The 22,097-nt window shown below is 57.0% G+C and overlaps 1 protein-coding gene across 14 annotated transcripts in view; it reads right to left on the reverse strand.

The window, feature by feature from the left end:
• Positions 1-10: 10 nt before the first annotated feature.
• The window catches only part of LOC122388276 (cilia- and flagella-associated protein 298-like), a 39,732-nt gene continuing 17,645 nt past the window's right edge, over positions 11-22,097 (reverse strand). For 12 of the 14 annotated variants that reach the window (XM_043379227.1, XM_043379319.1, XM_043379243.1 and 9 more), the window contains one exon: positions 11-941. In XM_043379227.1, coding sequence (XP_043235162.1) covers positions 831-941 — 111 coding nt within the window. In that variant the 3' untranslated portion in view covers positions 11-830. Of the gene's footprint in view, positions 942-3,451; positions 3,701-11,423; positions 11,616-12,603; positions 12,671-13,965; positions 14,941-17,454; positions 17,597-22,097 lie in introns of those variants that run through there. The other 2 variants (XM_043379207.1, XM_043379217.1) reach the window with 2 other exon arrangements.

A 22,097-nucleotide genomic window follows, 5' to 3' on the forward strand; every position in this document is an offset into this window, starting at 1 on the left:
GACAATCAACTCATAAAGCGAACACTTTATTAAAACCTTATTTGATAATGGAGAATGGAGGCAAAACACGCGCCATACATTAGCTCATGGAAAATGCATGTTGACGCGCAGCGCGTGAGTGCCGATTTGAGAAGCGGCTCTGGCGCGGCGCGGCAGCCCGCCGGCCTGAACTGGCCGCTCCCGGAGCGAGGAGCGCCGTCTAGGGACGCTCGAGAAGTGACTGGAAAACGCGGTGCGCAGTTGTGAGAAAAGACTGAACGACGCGGCGCCGCCGCCGTCCGCTGACTAGATATGTCTGACGCGGCCGGCTGTCCGGGCGGCCGCGCACGATTTGTGGAGATCAGCTGAAGGCGCTGAGGCAGGTGGGAGGCGAGGCAGAGGCAAGGGAGAGGGGAAAAGGGCAGGAAAAGGTAAAAAGAGAAGGGGAATGGGAAAGAAGACAGGGAAAGAGCAGATCATACACGAATTGAACGAGAAGACTAAGAAGAAAGAGACTGGAAGTAAGATGCAAAACAAAAACATTTGAGAGTGATACCGTTACAACAAATAAAAGGAACGAACAGAGGGGAAATTCGAAGGATTCTAACAACTGGAATAGAAGCGCAGAAGCGCCAGAGCAGCTGGTCGCGCCCGGGCCCGGGCCCGCTCCGTATCACAGGAGTCGGGGGGCGGGTCGGCGGCTGCCCGGCTGCGCGGGGCCGCCTCCGGAGCAGTCTGCGGCGCAGAGGGGCGCACAGCCAGCAGACCGGCGCGCGGCTCGTCAGCAAAGGCAGAAGATATCACATAGAACGTAAACGATCCGGGAGCCCGGCAGGGAGGCGGTCGGGCGCCTAGCGCGGGCCCCAGGAGACGTTGTTGAGTCCGTGGAACTGGCGTTTGAGGGCGCCACTGTCGGCCCACGGCGAGCTCAGGTGGGTGTCGTCCAGATCACGCTCCAGACGCTGGAACATGGGGGAGGGCGGCCGTCAGGGCGACACGGCCGAATAAAGTAGGAAACATCGCTGGGGACTGAAAACAGATGAGACATCACCGGTGCAATCTAACGTTATGCATCGTGCGACCAAATATCGTCGCCATCGCCGCTTCAAAACATGCGTGAAGTATCCAGCTCTCATCAAGATTAGGCTGCTCAGCTACGCAGGAAGGTTTCTCTAGGAGATATTATAATGACAAGCAACGGCTGTCTCCGCGGCCCAGCGCAATATCCCGCGATGGTGTTGGGCTGATGGGCGCCAGTTCCCGAGTGGGTAGGGACGAAGGAGATGAGGCCCTCGGATCCCACGGGGTAGGGATGGGAGAGATGATGGCCCCGCGGATCTCCAGCGTGAGAGGATGTGAGGAGTAACGACCCCTCGACTCCAGTAGGGTAAGGGAGGGGTGACCAGGCACGGCCGGTCAGTGTCAGACAGCATACAGCGGCTCACACGCACACAGACACATACACAGCCAGGCACCTGGCTCGCCGAGCGACATCGCGTCAGCCTGGAAACATAGACTGTGCCGGCGCACACGGGAGTGCTGCGGTCGGCCTACCTTTCCGTAAACCACCGGCGTTCGCCAGCACCACGGATCACATAACCCACGAGCCGCTGGGGGGGGGGGCATAAAGTTGCCCCCCCCTTTACGTTTTGTGAAATATCTCCGAAACCTGATGAGCTACGAACGTGAAACTTGGCATAGCTTCAAATGAATACCTAGGCAATGTTTGAGGAAAGTTTGGTGGTTGTAGTACCTAAGATGACGTCACAGTGACGTCATAAAGTTTTGTCGTTTTCCGATAAGGACCGTTTCTGTAAAAGACATAAAACCGCGTTCATGAGGTTGTGATCATTATTCAAGTCAGACCGGTTTCGTTCCACAGTGAGAACATCTTCAGTGACAATATAAACAGATATGTAAGTTACAAGTTTTGATGGGATGATAACCCTGACACGATATCGAAATTATTTGCACACACATATGCACACATGCAAAATTCAGTAAGTACACTTCTTCCAGGTGGAGAATTGTTCTACTTAATGATGACGACGCGCGACGGTGATACAAAAGCACAGTGCACATGAGAGCAGTTGCACACCATTGGATACACACATCATAGAGCTAAGCGGTGACATTGAGAGGATATGCCGATGAAATGTCGTTTATTTTTGGTCGCAACCGAAAGATGTATAGTGATTCTAAAATTCTTAAATCAGGGAACGAGCTGTTCGTACCAAGAATTTCAAAATTATCAATCGTAAACGGAGCGTCACATGATAACGCATGATCTCTAATGGACGAAACTGCTGGGGTTGATGACATCAGTCCGGTACGAGGAGATCTGCCTTGGTGTTGAGCCACTCTGGTGAATAAACGTTGATACGTGGAACCAACGTATGACGCCTGGCATGAGGCGCAACTAAATTTGTAAATGACACCAGAGCGACTCGGCTTGGGCAGTTTGTCCTTGTAACGGAACAAGGCAGATCTCCTCAACACCAAGGCAGATCTCCTCGTACCGGACTGATGTCATCAACCCCAGCAGTTTCGTCCATTAGAGATCATGCGTTATCATGTGACGCTCCGTTTACGATTGATAATTTTGAAATTCTTGGTACGAACAGCTCGTTCCCTGATTTAAGAATTTTAGAATCACTATACATCTTTCGGTTGCGACCAAAAATAAACGACATTTCATCGGCATATCCTCTCAATGTCACCGCTTAGCTCTATGATGTGTGTATCCAATGGTGTGCAACTGCTCTCATGTGCACTGTGCATTTGTATCACCGTCGCGCGTCGTCATCATTAAGTAGAACAATTCTCCACCTGGAAGAAGTGTACTTACTGAATTTTGCATGTGTGCATATGTGTGTGCAAATAATTTCGATATCGTGTCAGGGTTATCATCCCATCAAAACTTGTAACTTACATATCTGTTTATATTGTCACTGAAGATGTTCTCACTGTGGAACGAAACCGGTCTGACTTGAATAATGATCACAACCTCATGAACGCGGTTTTATGTCTTTTACTTAAGTTTATTCTACTTCTAAAACCATCAAAGGACCGTTTCTGATGACGCTGAGCATGAAACTCAACTGTAAATGAACTAGACAGCACCTGCTGTCATCCTAAAACATCTAACTACACTTCCATCTAGTTTCTGACCAATAATCGACCCTTTATATTCGGTCCCATATATCTGATGTATCGTGAGGAATATGAGAGTCGCAAATCTATAATTTCACTTATGACGTCACTGTGACGTCATTTCAAATGGGATCGACACCAAATTTGGACACAACCTCGGCTAGGTATTCAGGAAGATGTGTGCAAAGTTTCGCTTCTCTATCTCTTCGCGTTGCGACGATATCGTCGCAGAAGTAAAGGGGGGGGCAACTATATGCCCCCCCCCCCCCCCCAGCGGCCGGCGGGTGGCGCGGAGGCCCAGCGGCCGCCGGGATAAGGTGATCACATTAGGTGATCCGTGCCAGCGCTATCACATTTCATAGCAGATTGGGATAAACCGAGGTGACATTGTTATTTTGGAATCACCGTGAGCCGTCAAACTAAACCTAGACAGACTATAACACACTTACAAGGAAAATCACAAACTACGTCGCGGATACGTACGGACCGGTGCAGACCACTCCATCGGTGACGCACCTGTCGGCAGCGGTACCGCTACGTCTCCACCGGCGAGATGGTGCTGTTGGCGCTGTCGGCAGACACGAGTCCAGCGTCAGAGGTGGACGCACTGCGTGCTACATAACACAGACACAAGGGTCTTGCCCACTTGCCACTCAAACACTTGCCCAATGTCAGAATGCGTGTCAGATAGTCCACAGACACAGCTAATTTCAGACATCGTAGATTTATCAGGCAGTATAGATACCCGAGACAAACATACCATACATATCGGTACAGGTGCATGCAAATCCCTCCCTCCAGGAACGACTCTATTCTACTGTAATTAGAGCACTTCACGGATAGGCTTTTTAGGATCCGGCCCGGCCCATATCCGGCAAGTCATATCCAGATCCGCCCATTATCCGCCTTTCTTTGAATATCAGAATCCGGCCCACCCATGGCCCGTATTGCAGCCAAACTTCCAAAAAATATCCGTAATAATCCGTTTCACCAATAACTGGTTTCACCCAAAACTGGACTAACAAATTCAATCTAAGGGACCAGACAGCCATACATCTCATAGACCATCATGGTTCCAAAAACCATGCATACATTGCATACATTATCCACTTGAAGACAAGTCTTGTGACAAGTGTGTGGTGTCGCGAGCTGCTCCCCCCCTGCCCCGGGGCCTGGCGACGCCAGTTGCTCCCCCCTGCCCGGGGGCCTGGCGACGCCATTGGCGGCGCCGGCGCGCAGACGCGGGGTTCGAGAGGAGTCGGCCGCCGGCCCGCGCGGAGCGCGGTTGTGGTAGTAGCGATCGGTGTTTGGCGCTCTAGGAAGTTTAACGCAATGCGGCTTTGGTTGTGAATAAAGAGCTCACGTTATAACATCCTGGCGACGAGGATGAGATCAAGGTGAAGCCTTGGAGCTGTGATTGCGAGTGATGGCGAAACGGGCCAGTGATCAGTGCGCGGTGGTCAGCGAGGGCGGACAGGCCACGGACGGTGAGGGCGCAAACGTTGCTTAGTACGAATGCTTAGTGCTTAGTATTGCTTAGTATTTTTATTTTCGCGCTGCTGCTGGTAGTGTGCCTGTCGCGCGGCGGCCGTTGTCCTGGCAGGGTTTCCCATGTGATCGCCGAAATTCGTGGCGGCCATGATGCCTCGGCAGTGTGGTGTGCGTGGCGCATGCGTCGGCGTCCTGCACGCTGATTGGTCGGCCGGGGGTGACGCGCAGCTGTGGTAGCGCGTGTGATTGGCCGATCGGTGCGGCGGAGAGGGCCTCAATGCGGTTTGAGGCGCCTGGTCCCCGAAGCGGGCAATTTCGGCGGGAAGCTGGCGCGCGGCCGGGCGGTGTGGGGCGAGTGCGCATGCGCGCGCGGTGACGTGCGTGTGACGTCACTACCACGTGACGCCCCCGTCGAGAAAAGCGCGGGAAACCGGAGCTGCAGCGCCAAGTACAGGCGCAGGGCGGCGCGGTGAGCGGTGACCGGTCGGCGTGAGCGGTGGCCGACCGGCGTGTGCGGTGACCGACCGGCGTGTGCGGTGACCGGCCGGTGTGAGCGGTGACCGGCCGGTGTGAGCGGTGACGCCCGGCTGCGGGCCGACCGGTGGAGCGGCTGCGGGCCGCCGGTGGAGCGGCTGCGGGCCGACGGTGGAGCGGCGGCGAGCCGACCGGAGAAACGACGTGCTGGTGAGAGGGCGGCGGCACGATGGATCCAACGGGGATGCAGATAGTGTCTGCGGTGCCGTACCGTCCAGGCACGGACTTTGAAAAGTGGCTCCGGGCATTGGAGCGGTATATGATCGCTGTTGACATTCAAGGGCCTGCGAGACGGTGTGCAGTCCTGTTGCACCTGGTGGGCCCGGACCTCGCCGATGTCAGCGATTCACTGCCTGAGGAGGACGCCGAGAGACAGGGAGAAGACGAGTTTGCTCGCCTGAAAAGGAAGCTAACACGGTATCTGGTGCCGAAGAATAATGTGGTGGCGGAAAGAGGAAAGTTTCAAGGGATGAAAATGGAGCAGGAAGAGAGTCTGGAGGAGTTCCTGGGCAGACTACGGACGCAAATCCTGCGCTGCGGCTACGAGCCGGCGCAGGTGGACCGTGAGTTGAGAGACCGATGCGTCCTGGGCAGCCGAGGTGAGCTACAGAGGAAGCTGGTCCGGGAGGCGGCGCTAAAGGGTGACGACCTCTCTCTGGAGGACGTCCGGCGGACGGCACGGGCGCACAGGGACGTGATGGATCTGACGACGCGGCTGTCAGGGGCGCCGGCGCCGGCCGAGACGGACGGGGAGGCAGTTCACCTGGTGCGACGCCCGCAGCGGACGGAGAGGGTCAGGCCGACCGAGCCCCCGGGGCCAGGCACGTGCTTCCGCTGTGGCGGCCGGGGCCACTGGCGGCGCCACTGTCCCAGCGCGCAGTCGCGGCAGGCCGGCGCGCGGCCCCGGCAGGACGGTGCGCAGCCGCGGCAGGACAGCGGGCAGCCACGGCAGGACAGCGGGCAGCCGCGGCAGGCCGGCGCGCGGCCATGGCGGGCCGGCGCGCCGCGCTGCTATCGGTGCGGAGAGCGTGGGCATCTGCAGCGTGACTGCGGCAAACAGCGAACTGGCGTGAAGCTGGTTCAGGACGGCGACCAGGCTGACTGGCAAGTCAGCGCCGTGCAGCCAGCCGCAGCTGAGTGGGCGACGGTCAGGGTGAACGGCCAGGAGTTCACCATGCTGATCGACACTGGCTCACCGGTGACTATAATCAGCGCGGAGACTCACATCCCCGGTCTGACGCTGCGGCCGAGTGAGCTGCACCTCACGTCATTCACCGGCCAGCAAATCCGTCTGCGAGGCGAGGCCGACGTCAACGTGGAGACGGACGGCCGAGCGACACGGCTGCGACTCGTCGTGTCCGACATGGGCTCTCACCGACCTCTCATGGGACGAGAGTGGATCAAGGCGCTGAGGACGGCGTCGGGTCTGGAGACGCTGAACGTGTGCCCGGTGGCGACTCAGCCGACGCTGAAGGAGGTGATGGACAAACACCGTGAGGTGTTCAAAGAAGAACTGGGCAGAATCCCGGTGAAGGTGGCGCTCAGACTGAAGGAAGGCGCCAAACCGGTCTATCGACGCGCCAGACCGGTGCCGTTTGCGCTACAGCAAGATATCGAGCGGGAGCTCGACAAGTGGCTGGATCAAGGGATCGCCGAGAAGGTGCCTCCTGGACACTTCTCCGGATGGGGTACGCCGCTCGTACCCATCCCCAAGAAGGACGGCGTGCGGCTGTGCGCGGACTATCGGATCACGGTGAACCCGCAGCTGCAGCCTCTGAAGTATCCGATGCGCACGCCGGAGGAGCTATTCGCCAGCATACGAGGGAAAAAGTTCTGCAAGCTGGACTGCAGGAACGCCTATCTCCAGTGTGAGCTGGACGAAGAGAGCCGAGAGATGACCACCGTGACCACACACCGTGGTGCGATGCGGATGAACCGTCTCCCGTACGGGATCAGCACCTGTGGAGCGCAGTTCCAGGCGATCATGGACCAGGTGCTGGATGGTCTTCCAGGAGTCGTCTGTTACCTGGACGACGTGCTGATCGGCGCCGACAGTGACCGTGAGCTGATGGACAGGCTGGACCGGGTGCTGGAGCGGCTGAAGGACAACGGCGTCCGCCTCAAGAAAGAGAAGTGCCAGTTCGGAGTCCGAGAAGTGGTGTATCTCGGTTGGCGACTGTCTGAGGCGGGTCTGCGCCCGGTGCAAGAGAAGACGGCGGCCGTCACAGCAGCACCTGACCCTCGGAACGTGCAGGAGCTGCGATCTCTGATCGGGTCAGTCAGCTATTATCAGCGGCTGCTGCCCAACCTGTCTACCGTGCTAGCGCCGCTCTACGCGCTACTGAAGACGGGCGTCAAATGGGCATGGACGGCGGAGTGCGCCGCGGCAGTGCGCCGTGTGAAGGACATGCTGTCCACGGCGCCGGTCCTGATGCGGTACGACCCCGTGCTGCCGCTGCGGCTCGTCACGGACGCCAGTGCGACAGGAGTCGGAGCGGCTCTGATGCAAGTGACGCCCGAGGGGCTCGAGCGGCCGGTACAGTACGCCTCCCGAACGCTCACTCCGACGGAGAGGAAGTACGCCCAAGTGGAGAGGGAAGCCGCAGCCGTCTCGTTCGGAGTGCGGCGGTTCCCCCAGTTCCTGTTTGGTCGGCCGTTCACCCTGGTGGTCGACAACAGGACGCTCTCCAGGATCCTAAACCCGGACCGTGAGCTGCCATCTCTGGCGGCGGCTCGCATGCAAAGGTATGCGCTGCAGCTCGCGGCGTATCAGTACAAGATCGAGCTGCGCCGGACGGAGGACATGAGGCTGGCGGACACGATGTCCCGTCTGTCGGTGCCGGACGAGGCGGAGAACCGGCTGTCGGCAGAAGAGGAGGCGGCGTACGGCGGAGGCGGCGTAATGTTCATCGCCGAGCAGGGGCCGTGTCTGACCGCGCAGCAGATAGCAGTGGCCACGCGCCGAGACCCGGCGCTCGCCCGCGCTCTGGCGGCGGTGCGATCGGGCTGGCCGGCGGTGGTGGACCCGGACCTGGCTCCCTTCAAGAATCGCCGAGAGGAGCTGACGACTGAGGCCGACTGTCTGCTCTGGGGCGGCCGAGTCGTCATCCCGAGCAACCTGCGCGACACCGTCAAGCGGGAGCTGCATGAGGGTCACTTCGGCTGCACTCGCATGAAGCAGCTGGCGAGGCGCTTTGTGTGGTGGCCGGGACTCGATGCTGAGCTGGAGGCGCTGGCTCGCGGGTGTCAGGCGTGCGTCTCAAAGCGAGCTGAGCCGCCGCAGGCGACACGGCACCCGTGGGAGCCGACGGACGGCCCGTGGCAGCGGGTGCATGCCGATTTTGCCGGACCTCTGAAGGGCACCTGGTTCCTGGTGATGGTGGATAGTTTCTCCAAGTGGGCTGAAATGATCCCAATGAAGACGACCACGTCCGAGCGGACCGTAGCGGTGATGAGGACGGTTTTTGCTCGTCTCGGACTACCACTGGTGCTGGTAACGGACAATGGCCCACAGTTCACGAGCCAGGAATTCGCCCAGTTCGCCAGCTCTAACGGGATCCGACATGTCAGAGTGGCGCCCCATCACCCATCGTCTAATGGGATGGCGGAGCGAGCGGTCGGCTCGCTAAAAAACTCACTGAAGGCGACTCTGGCAGCAGACGACAGCGGAGGCATGGAACTGGCGCTCGCCCGAGTTCTGATGGCGTACAGAGTGACGCCCCACGCCGCGACCGCACGGACTCCCGCTGAGATGCTGTTCGGGCGGAACCTCCGCACTCGTATGAACCTCATGGTTCCGAGCGCCGAGACAGCTCTGCAGGCGGCTCGGGACCGGCAGCGTGAGACGGCCGGCGGACGGAGCAGGGAATTCGCCGTGGGAGCTACAGTGTGGGCCCGCTCGTATGACGGTCGTCAGAAGTGGGTCCGCGGCACGGTGGTCGCCCGCCCCGGTCCCGTGTCGTATGAAGTGGACGTGGGACACGTGATCTGGTCGCGCCACGTTGACCAGCTGTTGGCGGCGGCGGCGGACCCAGGGAACAGCGCCGGCGGTGACGTCAGAGCGGCCACCGGCGGTAGTGTCCGAGCGGCGACCAGTGGTGACGTCAGAGCGACGACCGGCGGTGACGTCAGAGCGACGACCGGCGGTGACGTCAGAGCGACGACCGGCGGTGACGTCAGAGCGACGACCGGCGGTGACGTCAGAGCGACGACCGGCGGTGACGTCAGAGCGACGACCGGCGGTGACGTCAGAGCGACGACCGGCGGTGACGTCAGAGCGACGACCGGCGGTGACCGGGCTGGTGGCGCCGGCGGCAGCGCCGGGCGCCCTGTCGGAGACGATCGCGCCAATGGCCTCGGTGACGGCAGCCGCGCCGGCGTCGCCGGTCAGGCCTGTGACCGGGGAGCAGTCGGCCTCGGCCGTGCCGGTGATCTCGGCGGCGGCGGGGATGCCGGTGACCCCGGTGGCTACGGCCGTGCTGGTGACCCCGGCGGCGGCGGTAGTGCCGGTGACCTCAGCGGCGGCGGTGATGCCGTCAGCAGCGGCGGTAGTGCCGGTGACCTCGGCGGCGGCGGTGATACCGGTGACCTCAGCGGCTACAGTCACACCGGCGGTGGCGGTGACGGCGGCGGCAGGGGCGGCGGGGACACTGAGGGCCCCTCGCAACGCCGTTCCGCTCGGCGCCGGAGGTGCCCGAGGCGACTGATCGCCGAGGTTTAAAATGTGTTTGTTTCCACGTTCCGACGCGTAATGTGTTTGTTTCCACGTTCCGACGCGTAATGTGTTTGTTTCCACGTTCCGACGCGTAATGTGTTTGTTTCCACGTTCCGGTTTAAAATGTGTTCCGTTTTAAGGGCGGCAGGTTAAAGTGAATGTGTTCCGTTTTAAGGGCGGCAGGGTGTGGTGTCGCGAGCTGCTCCCCCCCTGCCCCGGGGCCTGGCGACGCCAGTTGCTCCCCCCTGCCCGGGGGCCTGGCGACGCCATTGGCGGCGCCGGCGCGCAGACGCGGGGTTCGAGAGGAGTCGGCCGCCGGCCCGCGCGGAGCGCGGTTGTGGTAGTAGCGATCGGTGTTTGGCGCTCTAGGAAGTTTAACGCAATGCGGCTTTGGTTGTGAATAAAGAGCTCACGTTATAACAAAGTGAGTGTCATAAAATGATGCCTATTACTTTAATCAAACCTCTGCTGCCGCTGAACACATTAGGTTAATTTTTAACTTCAATGTTGAATGTTAAAATTTTGATCCGTTTTGATCCGGGTTCAACCTTCAATTCCCAAATCCGGCCCGCCCATATCCGTTCTTTTTTAACAAATTTAGAATCCAATCCTATCCGGTCCGCGGATTTATCCGTGGATAACGGATTTATCCGGCCCATGAAGTGCTCTAACTGTAATCCTTGAAATTATTCGCGGTTGAACGCAACTGTTCAGTTGATTCAACTGTGTAAACCCTCTGAGAATGTGTCGCTCGGTTGCTCTGTCGGCAGTAGAGCTCAATTGTTCAGTTCGCTCCCGCGTAAATCGTTTTGAGAATGCGCAGATCGGTCATTCTATCGGCAGTATGACGCGGTTGCTCAGTTGGCTCCTGTGTAAACCCTGTGAGAATGTGACGACAGTCGTTCTACCGCCTGTAGGACGCGGTTGCACAGTTGGCTCCTGTGTAAACCCTGTGAGAATGCGCCGGCGGCCGCTCGCCATTGACACACTTCAGGTGGGCGCCGGCAGCAGCGGGGTGGGTCATGCCGGTGGCACGCCGGTCTGACGCCGCCGGCCGACGCCAGACGGACGGGTCGATCGATGAGGCGAGGTGCGGGCCGTGTGCCGCTGCGGCACACGGCACACGGCACACGGCTGCTGAGGTGGGCGGCCCGCCACCGCCACAACGCAGGCCAGAAAAAGCCGCCCTTTGCCGGGGCATTGATAAAGGAAATACGTGATCCGTTATCCATCACGACACTTATAGCACTGAAATAAGGGGCTAGTTACCGCCATAGTTACCGCCCTCTTGTCTTCGAGATCGAAGCCAGCTACCAAGACAAGAATAAACACATTGATTGAACTTGGATCGATTACCCACTAATCAGCCTAACAATGCCGTTGAACGGTATCTCACCTCGCCGAGCGGTCAGGACCGGTAAGCGTTTCTCACAAAGTTGACGTGGGAGCCGCGGCCGGAGAGCGCTCTCACCTGACTGTCGCGGGCCGGTCAAGGTCAAGGTGCAGTGAGCGTTTCTTACCAGGCAGTCTGGGACCGGTGAGGTCCTCTCACCTGGTGGTAGCCGTGGAGCTGGCGGCCGGCGCCGGAGCCGGCTCGGGCGCCGCGCCGGCCGGCGGCTCGAGCGCGATGGGCGGCAGCAGGTGGCGTCGGGCGCCGCCGCTGGGCAGCCGGCCCGGCTGCAGGTACCGGCTGGGCGGCCGCGCCTCGCCGCCAACCTCCTCCATCTCAATCTCATCGCCGCTCCTGCCGCGCGCCCACACCGGTCACAGCGGAACGCAGAGACGGGGGGAGGGGGGTGAGAGAGGGGGAACACGCAAACACGCACTATACTCCCGCCCGAGCGGCCGTCCAGCGCTCGGAGCTATGTAAACCCAGTGTGTTGACATATCGTGCAAATACTCTGCAAACATACACGATGAAAACGCTACTTCCCCGTGGCATGACATTACCCAGCGCAATTATGGTCATACACTGTACTAATTACACGAGCAGCTAACTGCGCAGGCACCCCGCACCGCAGACGGACCCAGACGCACGCTTTTTCTGGGGGCTGGGGACTGAGTGACAAGAGTTGCTCAGCACTTCCATGCACTGCTATAGATGTTAGGTAACAGAAACATTGACCTTTGGTAGATGGCCCCGTGCCCGTCTGGATCCGTCAGTGCCTCACACTACCGATACTGTCGACGAAACTAGCGACGCGCGACTACCCAGCGATACGCTGCTACCGGACGATATGCTACCGAACGATATGCTACCATCGAGCACACCCCGCTACCGAGCGATACGCGGCTACCGAGCACTCGAGCACGTCCTGCTACCGAACGATACGTGGTTACTTTCTAGCACGGCTAGTCCTGCCAGTACCTACACACCAATCAGCAGCACAGCAGCCCGAATGATCGGCTCGATACTGGCTACTGGGAAACAGGCAAGCCAGTCCGCTGTTAGCGAGCCCGTGGCAGGCCGCCCGGTCCGAGGCAGGCCACGATTAGCGACTCGCAATGTCAGACGCCAGTGACGCCTCTGACGCGCTGGTCACCCAACTACAGGCCAATAGCGCCAGGCAGTATAGCCCCCACTGGCCACTGCCCGACAATCACTGAACTAACATATCCGGCACCAGTCTATCAGCTAATCTTCTACTTTAACTACATCTCTGCTCTACTACCACTGGACAAAACTACGCTACTTGAGGCACGTATAGCGCCCCAACCGATACGGAACTCGCCTTGAGTAACCACTCTGTCTGGTCTATACTATCGGCCCAACTAGCCGCCGAGGCAGGGTCGGTCCACCTGTGTAATACAGAGGACTGAGTCAGGGTGGATGGTCGGATCGTCCAGCGGCTAACGGGCCCGTCAGGGACGAAGGCAGGGCTAACTGGACAGCCCGGCGCCACTGCAGGAGCGGGCAGGGGTAGCCTTGCTACCCACCGGCGCCCGCTCCGCTCTCCCCGTGTCGCTGAGGCCGCGGAGATACAGGAGACGCGACTGACTGACCCCTCTGTAACGCACGGCCCCAGCTCGGGTCACGGGTCACCTTGGGTTCGACCGGGGCAGCGGCAGGTCAGGCGGACACCGGTAAGGGATGGATAAGGTCACAGACGACACTGTGGGGCTGGGTCAGGACTCAGGTCACGGGAGACCCAGCAGTGTCGGATCATGCCAAGCCGGGTCGGCCAGGGTCAAACCATGTCGGACACGGACTGCCTGGGTCCAGTCTCACAGTGGATCGGCCCAGGTTGGGGTCGATGAGAACTTACGTTCGGGATGGAAACAAGGTCAGGCAACCACTCATAGTTTCCAGTCTTGCTAAGCGGTTCGGTTCTGCCGGAGCGGCTCGGTCAAAGCTCGCCTCACTCCTCAGTCTTCCGGCCTCCAACAGGTGACGAGGCTAACTCTTGGGGGAGAGCCCTAACTCTTTTATCAATATTTCCGGAAAACGCCACACGGCGAGATGCAGAAGCGTTTGAACTTCTGAAAAATATATGATTTTCGAGCCTATCATGCAGCCGGCCGATTCTGGCTAGTCGCGAGTATTTATCGCCAGTAGGTTTAGCGGACTACGCCCGCTGAATCTAGCTGCCAGCACAAACGGCGGTCCGCTAAAACTCACTAAGCAGGTGTCGCAGAGCTTATCAGTGGGGTAAGGGTTACTGGTTAGCAGACAGAAGTAACGTTAGCAAACACGGAAAACAGTGCACAGGAATCGGCAGAACGGGCGAACCACGTCTACATAGTGGCATAGCCAGCAGGGTACAAAGACGAAAATGACGCGAGAGCGCAAGAAAAAAATAAGTGTAAGGTCATAACAATTAAGCTGATCAATACTGACAGGAGGAGTTTTCTACTCTTACATAACATCAGCTTACAAGAATAAAAAAGAAGCGACAATTCGCAACGGCCAAGTAGGACATATCACCATCATGGGATGTGTCGCTCGGCTGTTTGCTGGCATCAAAAATGAGTAAAGAAGAATGGAGTGAGCAGAATAGTGGAACAAAGCGGGCGTGTCATGGCATGCTGCACGCTCCCTGTTGTTTGCACAGGGTCCACTGTGCAGCCCATTGACGGCGCGCGGCGCCACTCACCCGCTGCCCGAGCGACAGTCGCGGCCCTGCTTCAGCCGCACCACGGTCGAGTTGATTTTGCTGGTGATGGATTTGAGCGAGTAGTTACTGCCGGGGTGGCTGCGGCCGGGCGGCTCGTGCGCGCTGCCGCCGCACCCCTCCTCGTCCTCTCCCTCCTCTCCCTCCTCGGCATCGAGCAGCGCCTGGGTGCGCTGCGCCAGCGCGTCGGCCGCCGCCGCCTCGGCCTCTTTCCGCTTCATGCGGTGGTAGGCGTACACGAGGAAGGCGATGGAGACGGCCAGCGACACGAACGGCACGACGAACGCCACCACCAGGTCGGAGCGCACCTGGTGCGGGTCCAGCTCTGTGATCACCAGCGTGGCGTCCAGCCGGCTGTAGTGACACGAAAACGTCACGTTCGGCTCGCGGAAGCGCTCACGGAACACGGTGCAGTTGAGCGACGGCGGGTAGCCGCACCCCTTCACGTTCGGGTAGAGGTACGCCTCATTGTGCAGCCACTGGTGGTTGGGCGGCCGCGCCGCGCACGAAAAGTCCTTCACGTCCGTGTACGCCACCAGGATCTTCACACACTCGTATATCTCTCGCGTGCAGCCCTCGCGGCACGAGCTCCAGTCGGAGCAGTTGTCCTTTCCGGCCAGCTCTGTGAACGAGACCACACAGCAGGTGACGGGATCCACCTCAAAGTCCATCTGGATGGTCGTCACGGCCGGCTCGATCACGAACGGCACCAGGAATAGGAAGCCGAAGAAGGCGCCGATCGCCACCAGACTGAACAGCACCGTGGCGTAGAACATAACCTTGTCGGCGTTCTGGTCGCGCTTCTCTCGCAGTACGTCGAGGAAGGAGCGTTTGCCGTCGCCCTCGGCCAGCTGGTCGGCGTCCAGCGGCTCCTCGCAGGCCGAGACCGGCCGGGCGGCCTGCTCGCCCATCGCGGCGGCCCTGACGTCCCAGCGCGCCGGCCGCCCTTCAGCTCATCTGAAACAACGCCGGCCGTCAGACGTCCGCCTGGGTCATGTCTGTCAGACGTCTATAGTCATCCGTCAAGCGTCAGTCGCCATTGGTTCACCATGGGCCGTGCCAAGGCTTGACCGACCAACCGGCGAAACACGAAACTTTTGTCAGTGACAAATCCAATCTCGTCGACAGTGACCAAGTGATACCATTACACGGGAATTTATGAAACACGGAACGCCATGACACCGAACTCGTCAGACTGACACTGCTAGTTATGGGCTCGTTTACTTACTAATTTCGACCGTATGGGTCTGAAAACACTGCAATACCATATTCGTGAGACGCGCAGTGGCTCCTGCGACCAACCAACCTGCCATTAACCTGGTATACCATATTAATATCCATTAACTTTGATTAAACCAAAACCCATTAATCAGTCCACCAGGAAATTGCCGTCGATTGAATCGTTTCAAAACGCGCGACAATGAGGCGACGATGAGGATTGAGTTTCCTTCATGGCAATTGGTATTTGAATAGTAATTAGAACAGAAAACTGAATCAAATTACCGCACGAAGACAACGTAACATTTGCTATACTGATATTCATAGTATCTATGGCGTCAACTATTTGCATACGCAGCACGCCACGTTTTGATGCATTTGGAACCAAGAGTTGACAGAGACCCGTATGACTGGTTGCTAAGAAATGCCTCTTCGAGCTAAATGCCCGATAAATTCGGAATCGCACGCCGAAATAGCCATCTCAAATGCCATTTCGCGGAGTGGTGCTGATCGCGGCAGACCAGAATTGTGAAGCATCATACGCGTCCTGTCAGAAGCCTGACCGCTGCATATGAGCTCAGAGTGTGACCCAGCCAACACAACCGCCGGCTGTGAGTCCCACAGAAGCCCGTTCCACCACAGTAGCCGGCTGTGAGCCCCGCCGTGGCCCGGGCAATACAGCCGCTGGCTGTGAGCCCCACAGTGGCCCCGGCGATACAGGCGCTGGCTGTGTGCCCCGCAGTGGCCCGTTCCACCACAATCGCCGGCTGTGAGCCCCGCAGTGGCCCGTTCCACCACAGTAGCCGGCTGTGAGCCCCGCAGTGGCCCGTTCCACCACAGTAGCCGGCTGTGAGCCCCGCAGTGGCCCGTTCCACCACAGTAGCCGGCTGTGAGCCCCGCAGTGGCCCCGGCGATACAGGCGCTGGCCGTCTGCCCCGCAGTGGCCCAGTTTACAGCACACTGGCTGACTGTGAACCCCCGTAATGACACAGCCACCACAGTAGCCGGCTGTGAGCGCCGCAGTGGCCCCGGCGATACAGGCGCTGGCTGTGTGCCCCGCAGTGGCCGGGTCGATGCCGCCGGCGGCGACTGGCGTGTGACACCCGACCGACACCGGGACGCCGGCCGACGGCCCCATCGGTCCCGACGGCCACTGGCGTGCCGGCCCATCCGTGCCGCGACGGAACGCAGCAGCTGCGACACCGGCACGCCGAAAATACGGCGCACACAGGCGCCGTCGACATTGAGGGAAGGACGGCAGAAGTCAATGTTAAAACTAAGGCTCACTGCTCAGTTATGCAACAGTGGCCTCCGAGGAGCCACACCTCGTCCATTCGAGTGCGTGAACATCAAACAAAGCTCGTATATGCTGACCAATCGCCGCCTCATACCGACCACTGACCCGAGGTCAGCTGGTCACGTGACCGGCTCTGAGCCAATGAAGCACGCGGCCGTTCCCGACACACCAGGCGCGGTACGGCCGAAAATCCTACAAGGGCGCTCAGCTTAATTTGACCTTCCATTTTCGAGACATTTCATGTTCCCACACCTTATGAACAGCTAATCCTCCAGAGCTGTAGCTATTTATGAACCTAGCTTCGATAGACAACGATGGTGACAGAACATTTACCGTAGTGCCTCACTCAGCCGAGTGGGTATCCCTGTCGAGCAAAGGATCGCCCTCACTTTCTAGTTGCATATATTTACCATAGGTCAATGGCCACCACGCTATAGGATGGCCAGGCTGAAGGCTCCCCGCCGGCCAGCACGGCGGCCCCTCAGCCGACCGCGCCCTGCCCGCCCCTCAGGGTAGCTGTCTGTAGGAGCTCTTATCGGCTGACACATTGGCCACTCGGTGTCTGGGCCACCAATGACCTCTGTGATGGAGGACCAGTAATCGCCATTTAGTGCGACACAATACGCACTTGTGTAATGTGTAGGTTAACAGCCTTCCATTCAGTGGCGGTTACACTGGTGGACGCATATGGATGCTCCAACATGGGCTGACAAGAATTCAACTGTTAGTGATTCTGTCCATTAGGCAGGATGCTAGATCGAGGATACAAAGTTGGCAAAATGCACAGCAGAGCTACGCCTCAACTGTGTCTGAAGGCTATGCTAAAGTGCTAAACACTGGCTATGTTCGGTTACAATAGTTGCGCCATAACTCCTCCGCAGACTCGAGCACATGACGTCAATGACACGTCAATGACACCCACCACGGGTAAGGTCCCGAGGATCGAGCACACATACCTCCGGCAGCTGGGGCGTCCGTCCCGCGCGGTCCCCTGGACGTGCCCCGCCGGCGCCGAGCACTAGCGCCCTCCAGAGCGGCCCATGGCGCGTCTCCCGGTGTGGGTCTGACCCGGCCGGGTCCACACCGCTCGGTCCTCCGCCCCGCCGGCCACCACTGGCGCCGCACGGCCCGGCCGGCCGCCGACGGACCGGTCATATTGAATAGTGCAGCGCGGCGGCGCGGCGCCGGCCATCGATCCAGGAGAGCCGGCGGCCGGCCGGGCGACCCCAGTCCGGGCCGGCGGCCGGACCCGGCACCTCGTCACCACCTGCCGTCCAACCAGGTACGAGCCAGCGCCGGTCACATCCGCATCATCAGCAGGACGCCCGCGCAGCGTTCTAACATGTAGTTGATGGTCAGCCCTCTTTGGTTGTATACCGGCCTATAGTTCACCTTCCATCACCCATGCTGTGCAACAACCTGTGGCTTCCGAGCGCCAGCCTATATGAAAAGTCGCTTGTGCCTTCCGCAAGGCTTTTTGTTAGCCCTTTGTCAACCTTCTCCGCCAGTTTCTATGTTCTGTGTCGACATATGACCAACTTTCTCCGTTATTTGCCAGGCTATGAGCAGCAATACCCAACCCATATGGCCAGACTATCGTACCGCATGGTTCTGCATAACATAACTGCATAACCGGTGACGTCTGAGGTCAGGTCCCAAGTGACCCAAGATCGGGTTCGGTTTTTGATCAATAACTTCGCAAAAATGGCCGCAGAGCCCCGATTTTGGCACCATCGTGGTCGCCCTGCTCAGGTGCGTCGAATGGTATACTTTTTGTTTGGGTGACGTCAACTTCAAATGTTGACCTTAGGCCAGGGTCAGGTCAGAGCCCCCAGGTCACGAAGTTGGTCGAAGGAGGTCATATCGCATATCATTCGATTCGGCAGGTCTTCCTGAGTCCATTGGTGGCTTTCCAGACTCGCTAGCTTGATTTGATCGGGAGTTCATGGCAAAAAACTCTTATGACCCTAGAAACGTCATAAATGACGTCACGCAAGGTCAACCATGCAAAAAAGAAGCATCAAATCTTGCAAGGAGTGCATGAAATCACTATTCCGTGCGCTTGGGATAGTTTGAGATCGTTTCCGGTGCCAAAATAGCAATGTTCATTTTCTCCATTGACTAGTAGGTAGTGGTGAGGTAACGTGACCGACCTGACCTCATGTGACCTTTAGAAAAAAAAAATCCGAGATATACAAGTTTTGAAACTTCTAGAGGATACTAGTTACTACATCCTAAAGCTTCATCTCTCTGTGAAAGTTCCTCTGGCACTGAGGGCGTTGCGAAGTTACGACATCTGAGGACCGTGCAGAGGTTCACTTATGACGGCATAGGTCAGTGACCCGACCTGACCTGAAAATGCAGTTGGTGTCGTCACAAGATCCGGCTTGAAGCAAAGATCAGGTACGCCAAGTTTCAGCTCTCTACCGCCATGTTCAGTCGAGTGTTCGGAGCTATCGCGAAAAAAAACTTGCCCCCCCCCCCCCCCCCCCAGGGCCTGAGAAGTGAGAAGGTTGAGGTATCGGTCACAGACGCACCGGCACGGCTATGTACGAACTACGAGGTCCATTCATTTGACGTCAACGACGAACGAAGCGGGGGAGCCGGCCGTGCGATTCCTCACCAGCACCTCTCGAAAAGGTATCTTTTGGAAATCTCAAGACGGTCCTTCTAGAAATCCGGAACGCAGACAGAAGACCGACCACTTGCCACGGGGAAAACGTCTGATCCACGTATGATGCTTTCGTGAGCATGTTACACAGCTTCAGGGGGAAAAAGGCAGGCTGTCCAGAAACGCCGAATGTCAGGAAGGTGTCAGGATTGGAAAGTGATATGCAAGAAAACCGCTGACAAGGGAGACGACAAGCGCAAGAAATATTATCCATTTGTTTGTTTGTTTGTTTTTTACCTAGGTTTTATTAAGCCCGATCTCGCAGGATTTGTTCGGTTAGTGGATAGCCGCGTCCCCGACATATCCTCTGGGTTTTTAGGCCGATTTATTTCCCGATTTAGTCGTTTCTTGATCGAGCCACAATCAGTGTCCGTGATTTACAGCCGTTAAATGATTCCCTCGTCAAATAACTCGACGTTTTCCTGATTCGAACCCATTTTACATCAACCGCATGTCCGAAGTTGACAAGGTCAGTCGCTTCAATCAGCTATTACTCATTTGACGGATCTCAGACACGTAACCCACATTAATCGTATCCGAGCATCAACTCCAATACGGATGTTCGATTCGGTAGAATCTGTTGATTGGGACAGTGCCTGTCCGAGTTATTGAAGATGCCTATCATTGCGAAAAGCGACTTGAAATCGGTCACAAATCGGTTACAAATGGCGAATGGGCATAACACGCCCCTGCGGGGAACACGGACATTAACCCGCGACCTGGTGGGGGGGGGGGGCTATTTTTTGCCCCCCTCCAGACTTTTCGATATATCTCCAGAACCGCTGCGCCGATCGTCACCAAACTTTCAGTACCCTCCCGGACATCAATTTTACACATGGTGACCAAAAATTTTTCCAAAGGCTATGATAGGTTGGCCGGAAATGACGTCAGAGTGACGTCATGTTCTGCCGTTTTCGACCCAAAAAAGGGTTTCGCGGGAAGAGCTGTCAGGCCTATAGCTTTGCAAATACAGAAAAATGATAAGGACATAAAAGCTGTAGAATTGACAGGGCTACAAAACTGCTATCTCGTATTTTTGAAATTTTTGGATTTTAACCCCCAAAAATCAAAAAATAAATTTTTTGGATATAATGATCGAAAAATCCAAAAAGTTTTTTGAATTTCGCAAAAACCGGAATATATGTGATAGTCCTTACCGCCTTCCATCCACATACCAAATTTGAGATTGATACCTCTTTTTTTGGCGAAGTTATAGTGAAAAAACTGTTCAAAATTGATGACGTCAAATTTTCAAACTCAATTTTTAGCCATTCTAGACCCCGTAGCGCAAAACAAAGACCACCATTGGACTCCCCGTGACGAGCTGCATCGAATCAATACCCATTTTATGCAAAACTATCAACTTTAAAATTTGACCTTTTTTGGCCTGACCTTGACCTGACCTTGACCTGAACTTCACCAGAAAGTGACCTAAGCCGTACCTGATAGTCTTATAACCAACACCATTGAGTTGGAAATGAAAAATTGGCCATAAAACATGCATCACACAACCTTAGTAAAGTTGGGCTCATGTGACCTGACCTGTGACCCTTGGTGACCTGACCTGTGACGTGACCTGGTATTGTCAGTGACCTCTAATAGCAACATATCTACTAGGCAACTGACGCCCTATCGCTGATTCTCGACAAAATGCGTTTTCCTCGGTGTTATAGCGCATTCCCTAGAAGACCCGTGAACGGTGAAACATTTCATCTTTGACCTGACCTGTGACGTCATCGGTAACCCCGAGGTCAATGAAATTTGGTTTTCTTCGATAAATTTGACAGGCCTTTCGAACGCCGTTTGAATTTTGCGGATCCGTCCAGTAGTTTCGGAGATACGAGGGGGGGGGGGGCAAAAAATAGCCCCCCCCCCCCACCAGGTCGCGTTATAAACAGACCCCACCAGGGCGCGGGTTAACGCTGCACGGACCGCGTACCACTCTTGCAAGACATTGTTCTGGTACCGGCAGCCAATCCAGCCATAAGATCCGCCACCGAGTCATATCTCTCTTCTTCTTTCCTCCCCCCCCCCCCCCACACACACACACACCTCGTACTCCGTTCGTAATCGATAGACGTCTATCCCTCCCTCGAGCGAGAGGTACAGCTAGGGGATCAACCGACCAAACAATACGTTTTGTCAACTCTCTATCTCCATCGAACATATGGGCTAGGGCCTTGATATGGGCGATGTGATGGTTTTATCAGCAAAAGGATGGTTCTAACTGATCCTCTCCTCCACTTCAGCTCTCGGGGAGCATAGCAACAAGGGCCAAGCGACCTTTCATGACTAAGCCAGCTCGAATGTATTGAAAACGTCAAGAGATGTGTACTGTGTCGTATACGTGGTGGCAGGCGGAGCCCGGGGTGGTGACAGGCGGAGACAACGGGCGGCAGCCGAACAACAGGCGTCAGGGAGAAGCCGAAACGGCTCAGGCCGGTGGGCGTCACTGGCAGTCCTTTTGCCATCCCGTCCCTGACACTGTCTCACGAAGGGTGACAACACCCGCAAAACCAGGGTGTGGGTAAACTGTCCTCGTTTTTGGCTAAATGCTTCGGATTCGACGCTTTACCCTCGCTGTCCGAAAGAATATCATTTTTATCAGACCACTTTCCATCAGAAAGGGAAGGGAATGATGCACTGATGCAGAAAAGTGGGATGCACCCGACCCTTCGATGCTTATTGCGTGAGGGTGAAATTGAAAGTAAGAGTAAGAGTGAATGATAAAGAGTGAGTAAGTGAGTGAGTGAGTGAGTGAGTGAGTGAGTGAGTGAGTGAGTGAAAGAGTGAGTGAGTGAGTAAATGAGTGCGAGGGAGAGAGAGAGAGAGAGAGAGAGAGAGAGAGAGAGAGAGAGAGAGAGAGAGAGAGAGAGAGAGAGAGAGAGAGAGAGAGAGAGAGAGAGAGAGAGAGAGAGAGAGAGAGAG

Source organism: Amphibalanus amphitrite, unplaced genomic scaffold, assembly GCF_019059575.1.
Source record: "Amphibalanus amphitrite isolate SeventyFive unplaced genomic scaffold, NRLGWU_Aamphi_draft 000018F_arrow, whole genome shotgun sequence".
Lineage (NCBI taxonomy): Eukaryota > Metazoa > Arthropoda > Thecostraca > Balanomorpha > Balanidae > Amphibalanus > Amphibalanus amphitrite.